Source organism: Priapulus caudatus, unplaced genomic scaffold (assembly GCF_000485595.1).
Source record: "Priapulus caudatus unplaced genomic scaffold, Priapulus_caudatus-5.0.1 Scaffold1310, whole genome shotgun sequence".
Lineage (NCBI taxonomy): Eukaryota > Metazoa > Priapulida > Priapulimorpha > Priapulimorphida > Priapulidae > Priapulus > Priapulus caudatus.
The window spans coordinates 56154-77641 of record NW_014578371.1 but is presented as its reverse complement, the minus strand read 5'-3'; the positions used below and the strand labels follow the sequence as shown (position 1 = coordinate 77641).

At 44.4% G+C, this 21488-nt stretch overlaps 1 protein-coding gene and 1 long non-coding RNA gene across 2 annotated transcripts; one reads left to right on the top strand and one right to left on the bottom strand.

Annotated features, from left to right (window-relative positions):
• The first annotated feature begins 428 nt into the window (after window positions 1-428).
• LOC106816196 lies at window positions 429-835 on the top strand. The gene is made up of 2 exons (XR_001394849.1): window positions 429-463; window positions 670-835. It is a non-coding gene; the product is annotated as an uncharacterized LOC106816196 (long non-coding RNA).
• Window positions 836-12036: 11201 nt separating this feature from the next.
• On the bottom strand, window positions 12037-19108 carry LOC106816197. The gene is made up of 3 exons (XM_014820759.1): window positions 18862-19108; window positions 18026-18179; window positions 12037-13652 (listed from the first exon to the last, which is right to left on the bottom strand). Exons 2-3 carry the CDS (start codon window positions 18165-18167, stop codon window positions 12745-12747), a joined length of 1050 nt encoding a protein of 349 aa, XP_014676245.1. The 5' UTR covers window positions 18168-18179; window positions 18862-19108; the 3' UTR covers window positions 12037-12744.
• Window positions 19109-21488: the final 2380 nt, after the last annotated feature.

Genomic DNA, 21488 nt, shown 5'->3' with positions numbered 1-21488 from the left:
GTCGTCAAGCGTTGTTGTCATTTTAATAATTGGGATGAGATATAAAGGGTTGCAGGGTGTGGCGAGGAGCTCAGAGTTCATGAAGCTGGATGTCAGAGATCTGGTATTGCTTGGTGCGCGTAAAAACATTATGTATACAGTGTTTTCTCGTTAGTGTTTGTATACAAAGCTGTTTAGTCCTGCTGTGGTAGAAATAACTGTCATCATCCCTGCGCAGTGTGGATGGCACTTGTGGACGTGGTGTGCAGCTGCTGTTGTAATTAATTAGTGGAAGCGACCAGCGTGTGTCCTGGTGTCAGGAGATCAGACCGGTTGCCCAGGTGTCAGGATATCAGACCGGTTACCCCGGGTGTCTGGATATTTGACCGGTTTCATCAACACAACAGGTATATAACCACACCAATAACGTTTGTAAAATCAGTTTCATACGAGAACACCATTCGGACGTTCAGTGACTTCATTGGTAAGCTGATTATTTTTATAATAATTTCGTTTATTTATTTTCGTGATGTAATATGTTCTAGACGTCACAGTAGTAAAATGGCGCGTGATGTTTATATGATAATGATTCGATTTACAGAATAAACAGTTGAATAATGAACATGAATATAATACGCGGCCCTCGATACAAAGTTATTCGTATTCTCTTTTCTCTTTGCTAATTTGTAGGCGAGCCTATATAGGACGTTAATTTTACGCATGTGACGAGGCCGTCTTCGAAGCAAAACACGTAATCGCAGCTTGAGCGCCAGACATGGGAGAAATCTCACGCGTGTGACCAGTACCTGGCAGCCTTTCCTGAAGCACGATGGAATATGTGACAATTCATTCCGGGGAAAACCCGTATAAGTGCGATCTGTGTGATGCTGCTTTCTCCTATCCGAGTCATGTGAAGAAACACATGAGAACCCACACGGGAGAGAAACCATATAAGTGCGATCTGTGTGATGCTACCTTCTCGCAGTCGGGTCATATGAAGAAACACATGAGAACGCACACGGGAGAGAAACCGTATAAGTGCGATCTGTGTGAATCCGCATTCTCCTGTTTGAGTAGTGTGAAAACACACATGAGAACTCACACGGGAGAGAAACCATATAAGTGCGATCTGTGTGAAGCTGCCTTCTCACGTCTGAGTAGTGTGAAGACACACATGAGAACTCACACGCGAGATAAACCGTATAAGTGCGATCTGTGTGATTCTGCCTTCTCGCATTCGGGTGCTGTGAAGACACACATGAGAACGCACACGGGAGAGAAACCATATAAGTGCGATCTATGTGAAGCTGCATTCTCCTGTCTGAGTCATGTGAAGACACACATGAGAACTCACACGGGAAAGAACCCGTATAAGTGCGATCTGTGTGATGCTGCCTTCTCGCATTCGGGTGCTGTGAAGACACACATGAGAACTCACACTAGAGAAAACCGTATAAGTGCGATCTGTGTGATGCTGCCTTCTCGCATTCGGGTGCTGTGAAGACACACATGAGAACTCACACTAGAGAAAACCGTATAAGTGCGATCTGTGTGATGCTGCCTTCTCGCATTCGGGTGCTGTGAAGAGACACCTAAAAACTCACAAGAATGAAAAAATCATTCAAATATAACATTTAAATTGAAGCTTTTGATATTTAAGACACTCTATAACCACACACGACAATGTATAATAATTCTAGTGTGATGTCGTACAGATGTAAGCAGAAAGTATATCTTGAACTGTCAGACTCACATGTAATAGCAGCTTAGCTCTGTGAAAACGCGAGTACACAGTACATATGTGAACTGGAGCAATGTGAAATCCCAACGAATGCAACTATTACAGCTTCTTTCCAGATTGGCAGCTGAACTAGGAATTGCTTGTGAAAGCCGTGAAACCTCATATGTTATACAACCTGATGGTGACATGTTTGNAACCGTATAAGTGCGATCTGTGTGATGCTGCCTTCTCGCATTCGGGTGCTGTGAAGACACACATGAGAACACACACTGGAGAGAAACCGTATAAGTGCGATCTATGTGATGCTGCCTTTTCGCATTCGTGTGCTGTGAAGACACACATGAGAACTCACACTGGAGAGAAACCGTATAAGTGCGATCTGTGTGATGCTGCCTTCTCGCATTCGGGTGCTGTGAAGACACACATGAGAACTCACACTAGAGAAAACCGTATAAGTGCGATCTGTGTGATGCTGCCTTCTCGCATTCGGGTGCTGTGAAGACACACATGAGAACTCACACTAGAGAAAAACCGTATAAGTGCGATCTGTGTGATGCTGCCTTCTCGCATTCGGGTGCTGTGAAGACACACATGAGAATTCACACTGGAGAAAAACCATATAAGTGCGATCTCTGTCATGCTACCTTCTCACAGTCAGGTCATGTGAAGAGACACCTGAGAACTCACACGAAAGAAAAAATTATTCAAATGTAACATTTGAAGTGAGTGAAGCTTACGCTCTGAAGACACTCTATAACCACACAAGACAGATGGCAACGTAAGCAGAAAGTATATCTCGAACTGTCAGACTCACATGTAATAGCAGCTTGGCTTTGTTAAAATGCGAGCACACAGAACACATGTGAACTGGAGCAGTGTGGAATCCCAACAAATGCAACGCAACTGCTACAGCTTCTTTCCAGATTGGAGGCTAAACTAGGAATTGATTGTGAAAGCCGTGAAACCCCTTACGGTATACAACCTGATGGTGACATGTTTGTGTTTTTGATGAGTATTACTCTATCCAAAGTGTGTGACTGTTTTACAATCGCTGAAATTTTATAGCATTTGTGAATAATCATGTGTTTGTGTGTTTGTGATTGTGTCATCATAATCAACACTGGTATAATAAAACGCATAGTACGTATAATTATTTGTAATTTTTATGTCTATATGTAAATGTAGATATAAACACAGAGACACGCACGTACGCATGCACACATAATTGCTACGGAAGAGAACCAACAACAACAAGAGGATGGCGAATTGGGAGAGGAGGAGGAAAGGAAAAAGAATGATGAGAAAATCAAATACAGACAATGCGTGGGATTTCTTTTTATAAACAATTGTATCATCAGAAATGCACAACATCAAAAAGTATTGAAAAAGCACTTGGTATCACGTACTCCCAATAACATGCATGTAAATTGTTAATGCCCATTGTACGTTTCTTTTTAATCAAAAAACGCTTCAAATTTGAAGACTTGATTGTTGGTTTATTATGTGAAATACAAAATAAACTGCATTGCCGACACTAGCCACACATAAATATTAATCATCAAACAATAATAATGTGCACGTACGCCATACACACGCACAGGTACATATGTTATACACTTTTCATCAACATATGCAATATATTTCGATGATAAAACCTAGACAGGTATTTAACTTAGTGGTATCTGACTATGACGCTATAGTGCGAGTGAGACGCTACCACTGCCAGTGGAAGATGTGTTGAATATATATATATATATATATATATGTAACGAATTTTGGTCTGCCGCAGCGTCACATCCCCGCGTCCTACCCCCTGCAGCCTGCCCGGCGTCCTTGGGTGATGTGGGCTTTGATGTAGGCCGAATCCCCGCATGCTGTGGCAATGTACACGTGCTTGACACGAACTGGTCGTGTGCCGTACTCATGACGCTGAAGCTGACGTGCGTGTCACATGTGAAGCTGGCGTGCGTGTCACGTGTGAAGCTGGCGTGCGTGTCACGTCTGAAGCTGGCGTGCGTGCCACGTCTGAAGCTGGCGTGCGTGTCACGTGTGAGGTTGGCGTGCATGTCACGTGTGAAGCTGGCGTGAGTGTCACGTATGAAGCCGACGTGCATGTCACGTGTGAAGCTGGCGTGCGTGTCACGTGTGAAGCTGGCGTGCGTGTTACGTGTGAAGCTGGCGTGCGTGTCCCGTCTGAAGCTGACGTGCGTGTCACATGTGAAGCTGGCGTGCGTGTCACGTCTGAAGCTGACGTGCATGTCACGTCTGAAGCTGGCGTGCGTGTCACGTGTGAAGCTGGCGTGCGTGTCACGTCTGAAGCTGGCTTGCGTGCCACGTCTGAAGCTGGCGTGCGTGTCACGTGTGAAGCTGGCGTGCGTGTTACGTGTGAAGCTGGCGTGCGTGTCACGTCTGAAGCTGACGTGCGTGTCACATGTGAAGCTGGCGTGCGTGTCACGTCTGAAGCTGACGTGCATGTCACGTCTGAAGCTGGCGTGCGTGTCACGTGTGTGCTTGACGTGCCTGCTTCGAGGCGTATAAATACAGCGCTCCCCAGAGCACCGAGAGTTTAGTTCACCGGCAGGCTGCCGGTGAGGCAGTCAGCCAGCTCGTCAGGAACGGGTCAGTCGGAGAGGAAGCACACAACGCAAGGTACAGCACGGCAACAACCACCGGCGATCACTGCACGGGCTTGGCCACTCTCTACAGGGGATCGCCTTGTCAAGGCCTAGTGCCTAGTTGTATCTTGTTAGCTATACTCGGGCCTTACGCTGCGAGGAATATTGCACCGTTTTATGCCCACTCTGGTCTGTTGACCAGGGCGGAATAAAAGCCCCGGGCATATTCCCGGCGTAAACACTGTCATTACTGAGTTGTGTTATTTGTTCTTGTGTGACTCGTACAATCCAGTGGTCGAACAGTGGGAGCGTCCCGCGCGACGGGGAAAAACGTTACATATAATATATAAACGGACGCACGCACGTACGCACGGTCGCACGCGCGGACGCACAGATGCGTGAGCACAGAGAAAGAGAGAGCGAGAGAGAGTGGAGGAAGAGACAGACATATATTGTAGCATTTACCAGTTATGTGAGATACTGTATGACTTTCATTGACATGACAGCGGCCGTGTACTGTACCCTGTGGAAGGTGGCGCCCTCACCGATGACCTGCTAATTTCAGATGGTTAGAGACGAAGAATATTTAGTTAATATCTTTAGTTTTGAACTTCAGACTGCAGACTACCTCTTTTTAAGGGTTGGACTCCCTTGTACAAATAGGATTCTTCCCTGGCTATAGTAACAAGCTCACGAGTAAATATTTATTATTTGACTATTATGCAGATCATGATGCACGGACATGTAGTGATTTAATGTTAAACGATTAATGTGACATTTCTGCTGCCGAGAGGTGGCACTACGAGACCATATTAACAACGTTAGACTCATAAACGTGTTAGACTCATACATACATACATACCTTTAGTAAAAATAAATTTAACCGTTTAATTTGACATTTTACTGTTGATAGATGGCGCTACAAAACCATACTACAATCAACGCGTTAGACACATATACATATATTTACAATTACTTTGCTATAGCTTATTTTTGAGAGATTGTGAGATTCGTGGAGCATGAGCGAAAGAGACAGAACGAAAATAAGATGGGGAGTGTGTAGAGAGGGAAAGCCAGAGGAGCAGAGAAAGAAAAGGCGAGAGGAGATGGGAAACCCAGAATGGCGTGAGAAATATATAGAGAGAGGGAAAGATAGCGAGAGAAGAGAGAGAGAGAGAGAGAGAGAGAGAGAGAGAGAGAGAGAGAGAGAGAGAGAGAGAGAGAGAGAGAGAGAGAGAGAGAGAGAGAGAGAGAGAGAGAAAGCGAGAGAGAGCGAGACAGTGGAGGGGGGGATAGACAGAGGGAAGGACAGACAGAATGCATGGATCCTATAATGTTTTCATATAAGATCTAATTGTATACTGTTTTTGATAATAGCTAGTAGTTATATTATTTTTTATATATGTTTATAATAGTAGTATTGTCTATTTTACCTTCATATAACCATCTGGGACACGTCACTGCCCTGGTCACGCCTGTTCAGACAAAAACTAAATTAATTTCCTCATTTGAATTGAGACAGCGGGGCAGAGAGAGATGTAGATAGATAGATAGATAGATAAATAGATAGATAGATAGATAGATAGATAGATAAATAAATAGATAGATAGATAGATATATAGATAGATAGATAGATAGATATATAGATAGATAGATAGATAGATAAATAAATAGATAGATAGATAGATATATAGATAGATAGATAGATAGAAAGAGAGATAGATAGATATATCGATAGATAGATAGATGGAGAGATCAATAGATATATAGATAGATATAGAGCGATAGAGAGAGAGAGAGAGGGGGGAGGGAGACGAAGAGAGAGAGAGAGGGGGAGAGAGAAAGAGAGTGGCGAATAAAAATAGAGAGGCAGGGCGGGAGACAGGCAGACCTACCGACATACAGGCTGATGGACAGATGGACGGACGGGCGGACGGAGTATAAGAGAGTGGTGAGAGGAGAGAGACAGACAGAGAGAGAGAGAGAGAAAGCACGCGTGAGAGAGAGAATGCATGGGTTGTAGATTATGTGTGCATATCATGTCTAATTGTACACTGTCTCTGATAATAGTTATAAATGTGCATGTTACCTTCATATAACCATCTGGGACACGTCACTGTCCTGGCCACGACTGTTTCGACAAAAACAGAATTAATTTCAATTTGAAATAGATTATCATAATTATTTATTGGCCCCGCATGCCTTTAACTCAACACCTCACCTGGAATGTATGTTAATTTCTTTACAGCTCATAATTTCCATATTTACGATCACTTTACTATAGGTTATTTGTGAGAAATTCAGAGATTGGGGGAGCAGGAGAGAGAGAGAGAGAGAGAGAGAGAACGAGAGCGATAGAGAGAGATAGAGAGAGAGAGAGAGAGAGAGAGAGAGGGGGGAGAGAGAGAGAGAGAGAGAGAGAGAGAGGGGGGAGAGAGAGAGAGAGATAGAGAGAGAGAGAGGACACAGAATAAGGAGAGTGAGATGAGTGAGAACGACAGATGTAAACAATGATAGAGAATGGACAGAGAAAGAAAGAGCAAGCAAGAGAGTGAAAGCGACAGAGAGAGAGAGAGCGAGAGGGAGAGACAAAAAGAGAGGGAGAGAGAAACTGACCATGAGAAATGAAATAGATAGTGAGAGAGAGGGAGAGAGAATGGGGGGGGGTGAGAGAGAGAAGAAGAGAGGGAGCGAGTATGAGAAATGAGAGGGAGGGATAAGGCAAGCATGGGGGAGGGGGAGAGGGCGAGAGAGCAGGAAGCAATGAGAAATCGAGAGAGAGAGAGAGGGAGGAGAGAGAGAGAGAGCTCTTACATTCACTTCAGTTCACTACATTCACTTTTATTTTTATTTTACTTTTACCATCTTCGGGTTCATCCTAAAGTCTTTGCGATCTGCATCTGCCATCGGTGATGGAACACACTCGTATGGTAACAGTCATACTCTGCAAGGACAACAACAAAATCCGCAGTAAACAAGCACATATTATGTTTCACGTTTACACTGTTTAAGAATATACCGTAAACTCTTGTTCTACTTGCAGCTGAACCCTTTCTAAGTCAAGAGATACGTGGCTAAGAATAGTGCTTAGAATAAGTACTAGAATAAGTACGTAGAAACAGTAGGCTTATTGCAGGATAAAATGTGAATACAAACTATTAAACTGTCTATTTTAGGTACATGCAAATGAATGTAAGGTACTGCAGCGGATACCGAAAATATCGCCATGATATTCCAGAGTACCTTGTTAACAAACCAAGGTTTTTAGTTACTCATTGCATGGTTAGAGACGTCAGTGCATCAGCGATAACACAAGATCACGTAGAATGCGCAGACAGCAGATTGGGTAATTTCAGAGTTCACAGCCAAACCCAAGACAATGTGTTCTTCAATGTTGTATTTGGCAATGAATCAACGTTGTGTAAATGTGACTGCCAGGACAGGAAGAAGTGGTTTCTTCCATGTAAACACATCTTGGCAGTGTTCCATCACTACCCGAGTTGGCAGTGGGGTAATCTATCCGCACTGTACAGGAATTCTCCTTACCTCGGCCTAGACAATGACATCATCACCCAGCTTCAGCCTCTGCCGAGTGAGTCTGGTGGATCAGCTATTGAAGTGGGAATAGATGACCCCCGTGTCTCTTCACAGCCTCTTCCTCTGCCTCCTCCAACAACCTACAGTAGGAGTGACGCTGCGATGTGCCGGGATCTGCTGGGACAGCTCAGGTCTGCTACTTTTTTAGTACATGATCGAGATGTGCTAGACAACTTGAAAGATGTACTAGGAGAAGTGCTGGCTGATGTGAGAAGTCACATTAGCCAGGAAGATGGCATAGAGCTGGAGGTACCAGCCTGCAGCAGTAGTGAACAGCAGAAAGAGTCAGACGTACACGTTCTTGATTTGCCGGCACACCCCAAGAGAGCAAAGTATGCGGGAAGAGTAGGACAAAAAGCCAACAGGCAGAGACTTTCAGGTAAAGGTCTTGAAGCAGAGTACATGCGTGAAGACTCTTAATGCGCAGCGTGGCAGGCTAATCCTATAGTTGTTTGCCACCAGTATCAACAATGTGCGAGTCATACAGCTCGCGATCAGGCTAGGTTATCAGAGCCTCACTGCGCGTTAGTAACAGAGTGTGGTCGCATATGCACATACAAAACCTATAGTCAACTTGCAGTTATGACAGAGAGGGAGAGAGAGAGAGAGAGATTGCGTCCTGTGTTTATACCACGAAACATCACTTAGTACTGGTCGGGCTACCAAGCTATCCTTGTATATGATAGCCACGTTACATCAAGGGTTGGTTGCACGCTACATTTGGTGAACGTGACTATATATAAGTGTGATTGTGCCGCCACCTTGCAATATACAGTTCACAGTGGATCGCCAAGCTGCGGCGTGGCTAGCACGGTTACAAATACGTCACTCACGAGTAATCACGTGAAATATCAGTGCCAGAGATTTCTGATCGCAGCGCGGAGATTTCGATTATGTAAAAGGTGGTCATAATTGGGTGGACCTTAGGGTATGGAAGTCGGAGTTAATTTAGTTAGACACTTGAGAGTAATTGAGTTTATACAGGTTGTCTATCGATTTATTGTTGACTGTTTCAGAATAATCCGATTGTTTAACGTAGATAAGCCCATGTCATTCATGCATATTTAAATTGTAACTTGCATTTACATTGCCTAGCACGGAACTATATTGATGTTTAATTGTGTTAGACTCTCGTTATCATTGATTTGGCTATTTGAAGAGAAGCCCATGTCTCTGTTCCTGCATTCTTCCTACAAGTATAAAATGCATCGCAAACATAGCATCTTACGAACTTGGCTATACTACTAGGGTTAGCACCAGACATGGGTTTGGGGAGCTGATGAGAGATACTGATGTCAGGTATGTCAAGGATGGTAACCTGCATCATTGAAGCAATTCTAAACATTATACTGTTAGCTAATTAATGTTCAGCTTGGGAAATTCCAGAGAATTCCATCATGTCTCTGCGGCCATACTGTTCGATGTTATTTAGAGTTGCCTTTGCGGTCTCTAACTGCTGTTCAAGTGTATTTACTGTGGTCTTCAGCAGTTTGTTTTCTTCATCAATGGTCTTCAAAGCGGTGTAGGGTCTTATCTAGAGAGCCTTTCATTGATTCATACTGCTCAGACATGAATGCTTTGCTGGCGTTAATGACGTTTAGCTAATTAGATGTAAGGTGGACAGGCTACATTCTATGGAGTTCCTTACCTCAAATTCGATGTGCGCTATTTCGATGGTGATACGTTTCTCTATTCCATGGAGGAGCATTGTGAAGTCTTCATCATTTGAATACGATTGTGTGTTGAATTATCTTTATTGTTTTCAGTACTTGACGTTGTAATATATACTCTTCTTGAGGGTGGAATTGAAGGTCATTATAAATTGCAGCACTTAATTGTTATCAATTCACTTTAAAAATGATGACCTGGTTATCTATCAATAAAATTTAGAAACTAATCGAGATAGTTTTGGATTTGAATATAAATGAGTTATTTCAGAATATAACTAATTATAAGAATTTAACAGAATATTACCCAAGTAGTGAAGTACGAAATCATACGCCTATTATCATACATCATACATGGTTCCCTGTAATGTTATTCACTGCCACTGGTAAGTATTAATATTGGTAACAATGTCACTAATACAATTTTAGGTGCCTAAGCTTAAAACTAAAGGGGTGTTAGAGCGAGATATGACTGACTAGCCCGACCACTGACCAGTCAGCAATGAGATTAACATATTGTTACACATCTTGAGGTTCCTACACAGGTGATTTAGAATAGACACCGTTTCTCGGATCTTATGCCGGGAGACATGATCATGACGTACTATGCCTGGCTATTGTAATACTAATTACTATCTCAGTTGGGCGCGAGCGTAACATATTTAATTGTATTTCCCACTGTAAGCTCTTGATACACATTCACACAAAACAAGATTATCAGAAACAATACCGTACGAATAAAAATCCATTTAAATTTCCATAGGCAAATAAATATACATGTAACATGTATAATCATAGATATTATAGAATATATGTGGTATCATAGATATATACAAACGCCTATGATGGTATAAAAATGTATAAACACACACTACGACGGCGAAGGAACTGGTGCTACGCTGGAGCGAGAGGTACGAAGTGACTAGTGCTGCCACGTATCGGTCATCCTTTTGAGACATGTGAACGCGTGCTAACCTTATGTAAAATGTTCACATCAACTGGCCGAGCCCATGTAGAATACTCACATAAAAGGCAGTGAGTAATGTAACAGTTCTACATTGCTAGCAGCGCGCTATTTGAAATACTGACCTTGTTGCGCATGAGCGCGATGTCAGTATTTCACATACTGGCGGACGGATTAACTGTGCAGCGCCATTTGCCCATACATTAGCATAGCTGGGAATCGTGGCGCAATGCTGCGAGCGAAGTGAAGCATGTAGATCAGATTTTACCATGCACACGTGCTGTCAGCCTGCTCGGCTCCATTTTGAACGTATAAGAACGGCCGAAGAATGATATATTGGCAGTCAACGGCGACCGACGTCGCAGCGCCATTTTCCCATGCATTAGCATAGCTAGGAATCGCGGCGCGATGCTGAGAGCAAAGTGAGGCATGTAGATCAGATTTTACCATGCACACGTGATGTCAGCCTGCCCGGCTCCATTTTGAACGTATAAGAACGGCCAAAGACTATTATCTTGGGAGTCAACGGCGACGGACGTCGCTGCGCCATTTGCCCATGCATTAGCATAGCTGGGAATCATTGCGGGATGCTGCGAGCGAAGCCAATCATGTAGATCAGATTTTACCATGCACACGTGCTGTCAGCCTGCCCAGCTCCATTTTTAAAGTATAAGAACGGCCGAAGAATATTATCTTGGCAGTCATCGGCGACCGACGTCGCAGCGCGTGTGTATGTGCGTGTGTGCGTGTGCGTGTGTATGTGTGTGAGTGTGTGTGTGTGTGAGTGTGTGTGTATGCGTGTGTTCGTTTGCGTGTGTACGTGCGAGTGTACGTGTACGTGTGTACGTGTGTGTGCGTGTGTGTGCGCGTGTGTGCGTGTGCGTGGGTGTGTGTGTGCGTGTGTTTGTGTGTGTGTGTGTGTTTGTGTGTGTGTGTGTGTGTTTGTGTTTGTTGATTGTGAGTTTAAATATAACCGTGTGTGCTTATTTTATACTCACATAATATCAGTGGTAACTATTATTGTGCTATGATGAGTTTGTAACTTGTTTGTGCTTCTTACTTATGTGGATTCTGTTAAATAGTGTCAAGCTCGGTTTGTCTATACATAGATTTCACATGACGTCACAGCTAAATGGTCACGTGGTACGGCGGACATGTTTCTTGGCAAGCGTAACAACACAGCGGGCATCAACACTTAGATACCTATAGACACATGTCTTACTCTTAGCTATACTCTCTGTGAATATGGAGTTTATTGACGCACGATTAGTCAATATATTAGCAAATATATGCGTACCGTAATCTCCCATACCTGCTTGACAGACACCACCCGATCCACTGCGCTTGCCCCGAAACATGGCGGCGCCCGGACGAATACCCGGATGTGTGACGTCAGTGAAACCTATGTATTAATGCACAAAATAATTTATATTAAATAATAACCAAATGATTCTATAACTAAACCAATAATAAATTTTAAGAGTTTATTAGGTTATAATAATACTACTATGAGCGCTGTATATTACATAATGAGCGCTGACAGCTTCAGCGTGGTGTGAGACTCGCGTGTATCCAGATTGCGAAAAACGAATGAAATAGGGTTTAACACTGATGACCGAAGCCGCCCACATGTGTCGCCACCGTACAGTCCAGCATTAAGGCGTTATAGACATTTTCCATTGACGACCATGCTAAGCGTAGTACGAAATTCCCATGACTGAACAGGAGTAATGTTGAAACATCCCAACAAAGACCATTCATTGCAGGACACAATGTGCATTTTGTTATCTCAAATGTTTATCCAGGATATATTTTAATGAAAGCGTTTTTGCGCAACGCTTTCTATACTGAAAATTGCGTCGTATGTGCATTTTCAGCCGCCACACGAATGCGCAATTAAGGTAATGGCAATAACTTATAAATTCTAGCCCAAGTTCACTTTAAAAACATTCTCGTCAACCAGTTTATTAAAAACCATTTGAAGACTTGTCGCCAAACTTTCCTGCCTGGGAATGCTATACCATGCATGATGCTTTGGCACACATACGCACGCACGTACCCCACTCGTGGATGCTCGCGCTCCTGTGTCATAGTTCAAGCTCGGCTGGAAGGGTCGGCTGGGATGAACAGTGTTTACTCGTAACTACAGTGTACGGCCGTTTTCCAAACAAATACAGCCATCTACGGGGAAGCGGGAACTGAAGTATTGACCAACCAGTAATCATGAGTGTAAAACCTGAGCAGTAGTTCACCGAAGGTGTTATTCATGAGGAAGGCGTCTTGGGGTTTTATATCATGCTTGTTAACGCCCGGCACATTCAGGAAATGATTATTTACCCACATGTGATAGGCATACGTGTGACTTAGGTCGGCGAAACTTTTGAAGATGTTTCCAGAAGTGTCGTGCCAAATATTCGGATCCACGTGCAGCAGCTGCCCGTGCTTCGCACGCAGTTTATTCGGCACGAATGCCGAGTTGTACAGCCAATCATTTTTGCGGTAGTCACGGTAGCCATCGTACCACATGTTCAGAAAAGTGGCGTTTTTCGCACCGATGATCACGCCTGCGTTGGTCACGTTTCTTGTCTTTACCTTAATGCCTGTCTCAACACCAAGTACACAGTCGTGCACACGAAGCGGGTCAAACGACTTGAGAACGACGACATCAAAGTCCAGATAGATGCCGCCGTGTGATCGTATGATATCAATACGCGCCACGTCAGAGCGATGTGCTAGTTCATAGACTGGCCTGCCAAACACACGTTTAACATCGGGGTAGTATTCGTGCTCTATCGGCACTATGCGAAACAGTTCATCCCACCAGCGGCCACTCGGGCGCTGGTTACTGTGTAAGATAATGCGGTCTGGTCGCAGGTTCCTGGAGGCACTGATCGGACCAAGCATACGGTACAGATTCATGGAACGATGTGCGGCGCCCTTTGCTTTGGGGTCGGTGAACCAGACGTAGTGCAGCACGTTGGGAACCTTTAGATTCCCATCGATGCCCGTGTTTTGCCGACCTGTCCGCGATGGGGGAAACTTTGTCTTGTATTGTCGGCTCGCAGATGGGGAAGCGATAACCACCTCATCTGGAAAACACGTATTTTAAACTCGTTAGTACGTTTCGTAGCATCACAATGACTGGAACCTAAATACATCGTAAGCACGTTGCGTTACACATTATAATAACGTTGTCTGCATATTGTAACATGTGTTTTACACATGTTCATTGCATTAGTAATTGTAGATAGATTTAGTTGTACATAGAAACAGGGTTCGGCGTTTAGCATACAGATGAGAAATAGCTAGGTTGGGACTAGCGGACGCGTTACACATCTGCGGGTCAGATGTGGTTTTCGTGCGCTCTCATTTGAATAGCAGAGTGTTAGTGTGTGTGATTGGCTAGGGTAGAGTAGAGCTGGACAGTGATTGGATAAGAGAGTGATATATAAGACTTTAGAGGATTTTTGAAGGGGGTTGGAACTGACGGTTGGAACTGGACAGGACGGGACGACGAGATGGTGACTGTTATGTTTGTAAACAATATATGTCTGTAATTGAACACAAATTCTATATGTCTTCTTGATTATTTATACTATAAATTATAACATGCAAGCTACGTCCCTACATTTGGTGCTACGTGACAGACGGACGGTTATGCAAAATAACATAAGGTACACGCTAGTATAATATCATTACCGGCTGTAACGATGGAGAGGAAGAAGCGACGAAGCAAGGAGAAGAACGGAACAAGAACGCAACTTACAAGGAACAAGAGCTGAACGAGACGAAGATACGTAAACGGTGAGTGAAACAAACTGTGTCGGCATATATACAATCGTAAGTAAAGTTAAAAACGATAGTTTAAAACCACAGCATGTAATATACAAGGTGATAGTGAAATACTGTATATATACATGCACCATGTTTCTTATCCCTTATCCAAAAGGTGCATGTTATGTTATTGAGATGCTTATAGCTATAGGCTACTTGCAGAGCGAAATAATAGCTATAATAATAAAGGCCGATACAGTTGTTTCACAAGCTTACAGGATAGTATGTGTGTAGGTATGGTTAGTAGGTATGGTGTCGATGTAACAGGTATAGTATAGGTATAAGTATAGGTATAACGTACGTACGGCTGAATCTCACGGTCAGCTAACTCGATCAGCATTATGCGGGTTGAAGCGGAATTGTCTTAGATTGAGAGATTTGAGAGATTTAAGAGCTAGATGTCGGGCCATGGAGCCATGGGCGGGTATACGATAGCAGAAGCCTGTCACGTTTAATCAAATCACTGCAGTTTTAATCAACGTATAATCGGTGTGTAAGTTCGTGTTCCACACATGATCGGTCCTAGGACTCACGTCGGGGTACAAGAGTCGACGTTATTGAACGGCATTTCTGTACGCAAAACCGTTACGTTTAGCTAACGATGTCGGTATAGTAGGAAACATTATATTGTAACATGTTTGATTACAAATTTCTTACACAGGTCGTTACACAAATCCACGCGATGCTGGCGTGGGAGTCTTTCACACTTACCGGGAAATGAGAAAGGGTTAGTGAGACTACGAATGCGTCTGGAGAGAGCAAGGGAGCTCTACGGTTAAACGCACATGCAGCCGATCAACGCGTCAGCGCTGATTGTGCCATTGTTCGCATGAGTGCACATGCAGGGTGTCTGAAATTGTTATACTGTTTTAGGGAGACGACAGTCACAAGGAGGCAGCGGAACGGAGCGTTAAATTCGTTCGAGCACCGTTCGCTTTTCGCACAACTGCAGCGGTTGAATTGTCATTAATATTTTTCTACTTACAGCTAAATAGTAGAACACACGTTTAGAATGGCGACACAGATTACAGTGTGAGAGCAGGGTGCGGTGTGAGTGTAATGGGAGCTATAGCATTTACAGGGTGCAGTGTCAGTGTAGTTGGAATTATAGCATTTACAGAATGTGCAGTGGATGTTTGACAAGTCGTTTGAAGTGCATGCATGTGTTATGGTTAAGCGTGAGTGAGAGTATGGTACCAGTTGTAAATAGTGTAATATATTGAAGTGCAGTCTGCTAGTATTATTATTATGAGGATTGATATGCTGTATTTATGATTAATCATACCGTGATTTGATATTGCTGGTAGCATTGAGGTTCTAGTATCGGGGACCATGGTGCGAGGTGATATATGTTAGCTATAAGTTAGGAAAATAATTGTGGGTAGGAGTGAAAGGGATTAAAATGTTAGCAGGAACGGGGATTAAAATGGCTAAGAATGAACGTGTTTTGATTCTGAATGATGGTTGTTTTAGTAAATTGGATGTAAGATTTGGTTGGATAAGGAGTTTGAAGTGTGGGTATTACATAGGATTGCGGTTTTGATATATGCGTGCGCGCATATATTAAAGGCATGGTTATAGTGATATCGGTTAGGAGAGGGATACTGTTCGGTGGTTTTTATAATTTTGGCAGTTGCGGGGACATCCAGAGAGGAGAGTACATCGGACGCATCTTCGCTACACAGAATGGTCAAATATTTCGGCAGGACATCGAGGCGGCAGTCAGTATACCAGTTTGGCAAGGAGCGAAAAACTACCGTCATCACTTCAGTAACGTCAACACTTCAACGACGCAATACTTCAGCAGAGTCGTCGACCTTCAAATTTCTGAGAACAATATTTGTTTAACACAAACACTAATGCGTTAGCAGATTGGCAGTGCTGGTGAACTTTTGGCATAAACCATTGGACATTATCGAAGAAATTAAAATGCCACAGCACATTTTGACAATTGCGTCCGGAAATCAATTATTGCATCAGCATCAGAAGAAACAGCGCAGAGATCAACATCAAGGCCAGGTAGGACATCGTAACATCGTCGAGGATCAAGACTATTATATTATATTGTATTCTATGTATTTCATTGTGTTGTTGTTTTTGTATTTCAGGTATGCAGTATGTTTATGGTATATTATTGAGTTTTGGGAGTTGTATTTCAGGTTATGCATTGTCGGTATGTAATGAGTTGTTGTGTTGCATTGGGGTTGGTGTAGTTTGTGTATTGGTTTTCTCTTTTCAGCTTTTCGTTTCAGGGTTTCAAGGAATTGTTGCACAGATGGTTTACTTGGCAATTCGTGTCAAGTATGGTTTTATATCAGTGTGGTCAGTGAGGTTTTTGTTGGCGGCAGTGTTAGCCATAGAATTGGGATACCATGGTACTGGCTTTGGTACCATAGGTAATAGGTTGTGTAAATTGTGTACAGTATTATGTGGGGAGGGGGGTTGTGTTCAATGAATGAGTTATTGTAGACAGTATGATGGACAAAGGAAGGAATTTATGTGATGTTGGGCTCTATTTCGTTAGGAACAGGTGTGCGCGCGTGTGTGTGTGTGTGTGTGTGTGTGTGTGTGTGTGTGTGTGTGTGTGTGTGTGTGTGTGTGTGTGTGTGTGTTAGATATGGGGGATTGGGAGTTAGTTAAACAGGACATTTAGATCAGCGGGACGCTGAATGCGATGATGGGATCATCGTTTTGATGAAGGGGGAGGTAAATGTAACATGTGTTTTACACATGTTACCCCCCCCCCCCCCCCGCCCCCCCCCCCCCCCCCCCCCCCCCCCCCCCCCCCCCCCCCCCCCCCCCCCCCCCCCCCCCCCCCCCCCCCCCCCCCCCCCCCCCCCCCCCCCCCCCCCCCCCCTCCCCCCCCCCCCCCCCGCCCCCCCCCCCCCCCCCCCCCCCCCCCCCCCCGCCCCCCCCCCCCGCCCCCCGCCCCCCCCCCCCCCCCGCCCCCCCCCCCCCCCCCCCCCCCGCCCCCCCCCCCCCCCCCCCCCCCCCCCCCCCCCCCCCCCCCGCCCCCCCCCCCCCCCCCCCCTACCCCCCCCCCCCCCCCCCCCCCCCCCGCCCCCCCCCCCCCCCCCCCCCCCCCCCCCCCAATTGCCTTAGTAATTGTAGATAGATTTAGTTGTACATAGAAGCAGGGTTCGGCGTTTAGCATACAGATGAGAAATAGCTAGGTTGGGACTAGCGGAGCGTTACACATCTGCGGGTCGTTGGGGGTTGGAACTGACGGTTGGAACTGGACAGGACGGGACGACGAGATGGTGACTGTTATGTTTGTAAACAATATATTTCTTTAATTGAACACAAATTCTGTATGTCTTCTTGATTATTTAAACTATAAATTATAACATACAAACTACGTCCCTACAATATATTATATATTACATTGTTGACGTATATATATATATATATATATATATATATATATATATATATATGCTTTATGTATATAAAAATGTAATGATGTGCACATGCCTATAGCGTGCTGAAATGTGTGGCGTGACTGGTATTACTTGACAGGGTATATACGTGTAAAACTACCTAATATTAAATCCGTACCTTAAACACTTTAGGTTATTATGTGTCGCATATTTGTTCAATTAAAAACAAGCAAATTGTGAACTGGCACCTGATTGTAATTTTGCCACGGGCCGCCGCACGTAGATGGTCTGTGGTGAATACGTCTCCATACGCTGGTAAAGCGCCAGTAATAACAAGCTTGCCATCGTAACAAGCAGAACAGTCCTGAAGCGAGCTCTGTACCGCTCCATCTGCACTGACTCCTGAAACATAACGACGTATGAGAAGGGAGTTTAATAATAAAACATGCCCAGCCTTTGCATTTCCACAAATACGTTATGACTTGGTTTTCCTCCTGCTCCTGTCCCCATTTTCCCCATCCTCTTCCTCCGCCTCCTTCCCCTCGACCTCGTGATCCTCCATCTTTCTCCTCCGCTTCCTCATTTTCCTCATCTTTCACCGCCCCTCGTTTCCTTCTTCTCATCTTCATTTTCATCAACCACTCCTCCATTCCTTCCCATTCTTCATATTCCTCCTCCTTCTCCTCCCCCTTCTGCTTCTGCTGCTGCTCTTCCGTTTTTTCCTTCTCCTTTTATAGGGTGAATATCAGGTTGACCATGGAATCGATTCCAACAATACAAGTGCGATAACATTGAGCTGAAGGATCACACACGCGCGCGCCTGCACGCATATGCCGTAATAATATATTTGCTGGTCCCATGCGACAACGACACTAGCTCATGATACGCACGCGCGCGCTCTCACATTTGCTCCATTAGTGATATATTAGCATTATTTTTCAATATAGGCAAGTGAAGTTCAGATACACATGCGCAAACATTGCTTAAATGATTCTCCGAATAGTCCTCTCATATATAAACGTATAGCGTAGACACGTGAACACAGTGAAAGCAGAGCTAGTGTAATAAGTGCAGATATACTCACACCTTTACAGTATAGCTCAGCTAATATGTTATTGTTGCTGGTATTGGCTCGTCCGTCGACTTGCTGCGCAATTTTTAAATTCAAACTATAAGAAATTAAGACCGCGGCAAACCGCGTCAGCTGAGAGGAGAATAACTATAACAAGCTCGCATCTGACGGTAGTATTTCTATACTGTCCCTCGTGGTGTTGCTCTGCGACGGAGCCGGGTTAGGGTTATGTCTGTGATACGAAGCGACAGCTAGTCTACACAAGACAGTGCACTAGTAAAGGGTTTAGTCACGCCCTCGTGCATATTCTGGTTTAAAATCATTACTGAATTTTCTGACTCACCCTGAAACAAGATTACAGGAAAACAGCAATACAGGAATTGCGCTGTGGAGCTGCGGTGACCGTGATCAGTGACCGATAGTGAGAGAGGGTGTGACCTGAGTCCTCTCATGCGCGATACGTGGCGACAGCATGCATCTATATAGTCACAGTGGAGGCGCCGTCTATGTAGTGCACATGATGCCGACGTGACTGGATAGTACGCGGATGCTGTGCAGCGTCGCAGCAAACAGCTAGACCAGGAAAATACTCAAACGTATAATTCATCCATCCACCCAGGCATCTATCGTTCAATCAGTGCATCCGACCGTTTGTCCATCCATTCCTTCGCCTATCCATCACATCCATCCATCCTCCATGCATCACTCCCTCCATCAAATCCATCCATCAGTCCGTCCGTCCGTCCGTCCGTTCGTCCGTTCGTCCGTCCGTCCGTCCGTCCGTCCGTCCACCCATCTATCTATCCATCCATGCACCGACCATCCCAACCTACCAACCGACCAATCTATCTATCTATTCATCCATAGACTGTACGTAGACTGCGTACATCGGCATAGATTACACAGCCTTGCGTTCACTGTTTTACGTGTATACGCTACGATTATATATGGGACGACTATTCGGGGAATCATTGACCAACCAGTAATCATGAGTGTAAAACCTGAGCAGTAGTTATTCATGAGGAAGGCGTCTTAAGGTTTTATATCATGCTTGTTAACGCCCGGCACATTCAGGAAATTATTATATACCCAGGTGTGATAGACATACGTGTGACTTAGGTCGGCGAAACTCTGGAAGATGTGTCCAGAAGTGTCGTGCCAAATATTCTGATGCACATGCAGCAGCTGCCCGTGCACAGGCACTTGGAGCGTTTCAATAAAATATCATGCTAAATAAATACGAAATCTATTTACTACCAAAGTCTTAATGTTTCTATACTCTCGCGCCTATTATTGCCGATAATTTCCTGTAAATGCCGTGCTGCAAATGCTCCTCTGCAACACACATGTCCACCGCACGCGCGCTGCTGCACGCTGCCGCACAGTAAAACATAAATATAGAGTGCTCTATCTCCCGAGAAAATTAATATTATGCAATAATTATGCATTTGAAATGAAGAGGAGTTATCCTAGCATAGATTTATATCGTAACCTTCTATCAGTAGACTTTACTTAGGAAATAGGAAGAAGATCTTACATGTAAGATACCCGCTGCGTATGACAGTCAGTACGTTGGCTGGCTATCTGGCTACGTTTGTGTGTTAGCGCATGCGCAATATCTCACCAGAGGAGTTATATTTCGTGATGACTATTTATTTATGGTTAGGGGGTATCTCAGTATAGATTTATGTAATATATCGTTATCACTAGATCTGTGTTTATAATTAGGAGCGCGCGCTAGCCCGTCTTTCCCCTTGCCCTCCCTTGTCCCTCGCTCAACCTCCTTCCTTTACGGCCGCTCAGCTATCATCCATACCGCTTTTTCACAGTCTCCCACCGTTCTCTCTCTTTCTCTCTCTCTCTCTCTCTCTCTCTCTCTCTCTCTCTCTCTCTTTCAGCAAGCTGTATTATGCAGTTTTCTTCAGTCACCTCAGTATCTCAGCATAGATTTATTTAATAAATAATATATTAGATATTATGATGATAGGGTCTGGTTTCCGGTTCGGCCCGCCCGCAACCAGTGTTGTATGGTACATTGTACGTTGTAATTAACCAGGAGCGCTCTAGCCAGGCGAGGCAGTAATGGGACTGTGTTTTGGCTTGGTGGTTTGTTGTTGTTTTGGTAATGACGCGGGATGTACGGCACTATAGATATATGCGTAGCTTCACGCGTCTCCTAGCACCGGCGAAAAACCGGTTGGATTCAAAAGTCGCCGGGGATTTTTGGCAATCATATAAATAGACACGCTCGGACAGACAGTCCTGCAAGAGTTATTTCCCAGAGGAGATACGACGATGTAGAGAGATAGACGAAAACGGAGACGACGGGACCTATAGGCACGGTCACCCACCTAGGTTGCCGTATGTATATATTTTGCATGTGTTCGAGTATATATTTTCGAGTGACTAAATAAAGCAGTCTTCAATAACAATCTGCTACGATGGATCATCTCTACTCCTTGCTGCAACCATCTCCGTATTACGTATCACGCTACGATGCTACGATGCCGGACCGGAAACTTCAACTATTTCGCAGTACAATAATTGGTGGAGGATGCAACGATCTGCATTTCGCTACGCCATCGAGCTGATCCCCCAGCTGAAGAAGAAGGAACCAGAAGATGAAGAAGAAGAAGACA